Below are 5,937 nucleotides of genomic sequence, written 5' to 3' on the forward strand. Positions count from 1 at the left end.
GCATTCCTACTTCCAAGAGGAGATGGAGACTTACGGAAAAAGTATCCAGCAGTGCCTGACTCCACTCAGGACCCCCTTGTCCTGCAACTCCTTGAGGAAGTAAACAAGTTGAAGGCCGAAATACCTAACTGGAACCGACCTAGGCCTGGCCCTCTTATAAGGAGGATCCTCGACACTTCCCTTCAGGCAAAGACAAAGCAGAAGCTTGGCTTACAACTCTACACTAGAATGGAGGACCCGAGTGAGCACCTTAAACTCTTTGAGTCCACCATGGCATATCGGATGCACACTGACGAAGAACGATGTCTTTTCTTCCCTTCTACCCTCTCTGGCGGAGCTCTGAATTGGTATTGTCGTCTTCCACCTGAGACAGTAGACTCATTTGAGGAACTGAGGAAACTATTTGTCTCTCAACACATATTCCAGACAGATCGCTTGCATTCCGCAGATGACTTGTACACTATTCGCCAGAAGCCGGATGAGGCAGATGACAAGACCGCCCTTAAAGCCTTCACGGCAGGCCTACGCAACTGTTTCTTCAAGTACATAATCAATGCTAACACTTGGAAAACTTACTCTGAGGTAATGGCACAGGCTTATAACCATGCCTCCGCCGAGGTAATGATATATCAAGGGAAACCCCTACAGCCATCCCTTATCAGCAAATAGGGAGTGGAAGCCAAATCCAACCGAATGAGAAGACCTCAACCTTCCAAACAGCAGCGACGCTTCCCCCTGCCCTACTAATACCTCGCCAAATCAACAGGCGTATCATTCTTAGGGCAAGAGGAAAGACTTCCATCCTCACCAGTCTCACTTTAATAAAAAGAGTAAGGGACACTATCGTGATAACTAGACCTGGCATTCGTGTCGTGTTTCTCGTGTTCGTGTCGTTTTCGTGTCATACCCGATAGCTTAACGGGTCGTGTCGTGTAGTACCCGTTAAAGTAAACGGGTAATATGACCCGACCCGAAATCAACCCGTTAATATTTTCAGGTAATATGACCCGACCCGTTACCCGTTAAGAAAAATATATTTTAAATCAATAAAAATGAAAATGAAAAACATAATTGGACCCAAAAAAATGTAAAACATAATACTAAATCAGTATATGCATACTAAATTTCGGAGTTGACCCCTTAATGAAAGTTGTAAAGCTTTTTATTACGAGTGATTACATTTTTCACACTTCTACAATAATTATTATTAATTTTATTAATTTTTCACTAAAATAAATAACATTGTTCATGAGATTTGGAGGGTTTTAAAAATCTAAACGACCATGTAACCTTGCCAATGGAACTCAAAGCTTACATGTTATTCCTTTTACAAAATCCTCAATTTTCATAGATCATCATGACATAAGATTTTGTGGTATATATCCACTTTTGTAAATATTTTAAATTGACGATCAAATTAGTTCATTGTATTCATATAGGATCAAGGAGTGTAGCTGTAAAAAATCATCAAAATCAGAGTTAAAATAACCGTTAAATCGTGATTTTTCGTTTATAACCGTCGAAACATTTTGTCTCGTTACTTGATCTCTGAATGTTTGTTTTTTGCAATTTCTGGCGTATGCGATCTCGAAGCATATATAAACACGTTTGATGGTTGGATCATTGAAATTAGTTTCATATGATGCGTATCCCATCAAAACGATACATTAACTAACACTTAGAGTTTTATTTATATTTTCATTAAGTATAACATAAGATTTTGTGGTATCCACTAATGTAAATATTTTAAATTGAAGATCGAATTCATTCATTGTATTCATATAGGGTCAAGGAGTGTAGCTATAAAAAATCATCAAAATCGGAGTTAAAATAACCGTTAAATCGTGATTTGTCATTTATAACCGTCGAAAAGTTTTGTCTCATTACTTGATCTCTGAATGTTTGTTTTTTGCAATTTTTGGCGTATGCGATCTCGAAGCATATATAAATAAGTTTGACGGTTGGATCGTTGAAATTAGTTTTGTAGGATGCGTATCCCATCAAAACGATAAATTCACTAACATTTAAGAGTTTATTTATACTTTTATCAAGTATAACATAAGATTTGTGTGGTATCCACTAGCGTAAATATTTCAAATTGAAGATCGAATTTATTCATTGTATTCATATAGGGTCAAGAAGTGTAGCTGTAAAAAATCATCAAAATCGAAGTTAAAATAACCGTTAAATCGTGATTTTTCGTTTATAACCGTTGAAAAGTTTTGTCTCTTTACTTGATCTCTGAATGTTTGTTTTTTGCAATTTTTGGCGTATGCGATCTCGAAGCATATATAAACAAGTTTGACGGTTGGATCGTTGAAATTAGTTTCGTAGGATGCGTATCCCATCAAAACAATAGATTCACTAATACTTAAGAGTTTATTTATACTTTCATCAAGTATAACATAAGATTTTGTGGTATCCACTAGTGTAAATATTTTAAATTGAAGATCGAATTCATTCATTGTGTTCATATAGGGTCAAGGAGTGTAGCTATAAAAAATCATCAAAATCGGAGTTAAAATAACCGTTAAATCGTGATTTTTCATTTATAACCGTTGAAAAGTTTTGTCTCATTACTTGATCTCTGAATGTCTGTTTTTTTCAATTTTTGGTGTATGCGATCTTGAAGCATATATAAACAAGTTTGACGGTTGGATCGTTGACATTAGTTTCATAGGAAGCGTATCCCATCAAAACGATAGATTCACTAACGCTTGAGAGTTTATTTATATTTTCATCAAGTATAACATAAGATTTTGTGGTATCCACTAGTGTAAATATTTTAAATTGAAGATCGAATTCATTCATTGTATTCATATAGGGTCAAGGAGTGTAGCTGTAAAAAATCATCAAAATTAAAGTTAAAATAACCGTTAAATCATGATTTTTCGTTTATAACCGTTGAAAAGTTTTGTCTCGTTACTTGATCTCTAAATGTTTGTTTTTTGCAATTTTTGGCGTATGCGATATCGAAGCATATATAAACAAGTTTGACGGTTAGATCGTTGAAATTAGTTTCGTAGGATGCATATCCCATCAAAACGATAGATTCACTAACACTTAAGAGTTTATTTATACTTTCATTAAGTATAATATAAGATTTTGTAGTGTCCACTAGTATAAATATTTTAAATTGAAGATCAAATTCATTCATTGTATTCATACAGGGTCAAGGAGTGTAGCTGTAAAAAATCATCAAAATCGGAGTTAAAATAACCGTTAAATCGTGATTTTTCGTTTATAACCGTCAAAATTTTTTGTCTCGTTACTTGATCTCTTAATGTTTTTTTTTTGCAATTTTTGGTGTATGCGATATCGAAGCATATATAAACAAGTTTGACGGTTGGATCGTTGAAATTAGTTTTGTAAGATGCGTATCCCATCAAAATGATAAATTCACTAACACTTGAGAGTTTATTTATACTTTTATCAAGTATAACATAAGATTTTGTGGTATCCACCAATGTAAATATTTTAAATTGAAGATCGAATACATTCATTATATTCATATAGGGTCAAAGAGTATAGCTGTAAAAAATCATCAAAATCAGAGTTAAAACAACCGTTAAATCGTGATTTTTCGTTTATAACTGTTGAAAAGTTTTGTCTCGTTTCTTGATCTCTGAATATTTTTTTTTTGCAAATTTTGGCGTATAAGATCTCGAAGCATATATAAACAAGTTTGACGGTTGGATCATTGAAATTTGTTTCATAGGATACGTATCCCATCAAAACGATACATTAACTAACGCTTAGAGTTTCTTTGGGTTAAATATTAGGCGGGAAATGGATGGATATAGGCTGCAAAATTTCCCAAACATTAGGCGGGAAATGGATGAAACTCTTGAAATATTAGGCGGGAAATTAATTATTATAATTTTTTTATGTGTTTGGTATTTTTATATTACTTGATATTTTTATTTTTAATGTGTTTTATGATTTTTAATCTCAATCTTTGCCTATAATATACTATAAAAATAAATAAATAAATAAAACTTAAAATTTAAAGTTTATATAGAATAATAATTAATAAACAATATATACATATTCATTATATCTATTGCATTTTATAGTAAGTTTTTTTTAGTAGTTTAAAAAATTAAAATCATCAAAATAGCATTTTTCTTATCGTGTCGAAACAGGTTACCCGCGTGTCACTCTCGTGTAAACCTGTTAAGGACCCGTTATTAACGGGTTATTATCGTGTGACCCGATAATGACCCGATTAGTTATCGTGTTGACCCGAAACCCGTTATTTTCGTGTCGTTTACGTGTCGTGTTAACGGGTCGTGTAAAAAATTGCCAGGTCTAATGATAACCAAAGTTCTCGCCGATTTTTTGCATCAACATCAACAATCCTCAATTTTATGGCACAAGAGACTCAGCTATATCTCTAAACAAAGAATGGAGCTGCTTGTCAAAAATGAAATTTGACCTCCATTAAACTTCAATGATTTTTATTTTTGTGTTGATTGCATCAAAGGGATTAAACAACCCCTAGAGATCATTCATATGGACATTTGTGGTCCTTTTACCACACAAACCTTGGAAGGAAACAAATATTTCACAACTTATATTGATGATTTTTCGAGATTTTGCTTCATTTATTTGATTTTAGAAAAGTCTAAAGCACTTGAAACCTTTAAAATTTATAAAAGTGAAGTTGAAAATCAATTGGAAATGAGTATTAAGATTATGAGGTCTAATAGGGGAGAGGGGAATACGGTGGTAGATATACTGAAATTGGTAGAAATCCTGGACCCTTTGCATTATTTCTACACGAAAAGGGAATTGTAGCCCAATATACCACGCTAGGTACTCCTGAGCAAAACGAAGTGGTAGATAGGAGGAATAGAACCCTCATGGACATGGAGATGAGCATGATTTGTAGAACCAACTTGCCAAATTGTTTGTCGGGTGAAGCAGTGAAAACTGAAAATTATATATTAAATAGGGTACCTTCAATGTTCGTGGAAGGGACACCTTTCGAATTTTGGACATGCAGAAAACCAAGTTTGAACCATTTGCATGCATGGCGTTGTAGGGCAAAGGCAAAAATCTATAATCCAAGCTGCAAGAAACTAGATCCCAAGACTATCAGTTGTCATTTTATTGGATATGCTGAAAGATCAAAGGGTTTTAGATTCTATTGCCCTAATCAAACTACTAGAATTGTCGAAACTGGAAAGGCAGTTTTCATGGAGTCAGATGCAAGCACTGATTATGGGACAAAGGTTGAAGAATTTGTATTTGAAGAAGAAATTAATGATAAAGAAGCTGCAGTTGAGGAAGTTGATCGTAACACGGAGATTATGGCACCAATAACTGTATTAATCGAGAACATAAGAAGCAACGATCCTGATGAACCATGCAACGAAATAGAGGTTGCACATGACACTGAACTGCCTAATGATACAGTTATACAAGATGTTCTTGAAGATACTGCAACAGAAAATCAACAACAACAACATGCACAAGAAGATAATTCTATGGTTGCAGGTGCTGTAAATATAAGAAAGTCATCTAGGGTTCGAAAACCCACAACACTAAGTGATTTCGTATATTTGACAGAGTTTGACACTGATCTTTCAGAGTTCAAAGACCCATTGAGTTACAAAGAAGCAATTCCAGGACCAAATGTTGATAAGTGGATAGAGGCGATGAAAAGTGAATTGAGTTCGATGGCGAACAACCAAGTATAGGACCTAGTGGAACAAATAGAAGGAACAAAACCCATAGTGTGCAAATGGGTCTTTAAAATAAAAAGGGATTCAAATGGAAACATAGAGAGGCACAAAGCCAGGCTCGTCGCGAAAGGTTTCACATAGAAAGAGGGTGTAGGCTACAAAGAAACATTCAGTCATGTATCAACAAAGGATGCTTTTAGGGTTATCATGTCTATGGTGGCTCATTTTGATTTAATTTTACATCAAA

General features: G+C 34.3%; 1 protein-coding gene across 1 annotated transcript; it reads left to right on the top strand.

The window, feature by feature from the left end:
* Positions 1–4,871: 4,871 nt before the first annotated feature.
* On the top strand, positions 4,872–5,705 carry LOC148690950 (uncharacterized). The gene has a single exon (XM_088685055.1). The coding sequence runs from the start codon at positions 4,872–4,874 to the stop codon at positions 5,703–5,705; it is 834 nt and encodes a 277-aa protein (XP_088541181.1).
* The last annotated feature ends 232 nt before the right edge of the window (positions 5,706–5,937 follow it).

This window comes from Pyrus communis, chromosome 15 (genome assembly GCF_041283825.1).
Source record: "Pyrus communis isolate YQ-2024b chromosome 15, ASM4128382v1, whole genome shotgun sequence".
Lineage (NCBI taxonomy): Eukaryota > Viridiplantae > Streptophyta > Magnoliopsida > Rosales > Rosaceae > Pyrus > Pyrus communis.

Coding starts and splice junctions, on each gene's coding strand:
- LOC148690950 (XM_088685055.1), top strand. CDS start 4,872: ATGGAGATGAGCATGATTTGTAGAACCAACTTGCCAAATTGTTTGTCG.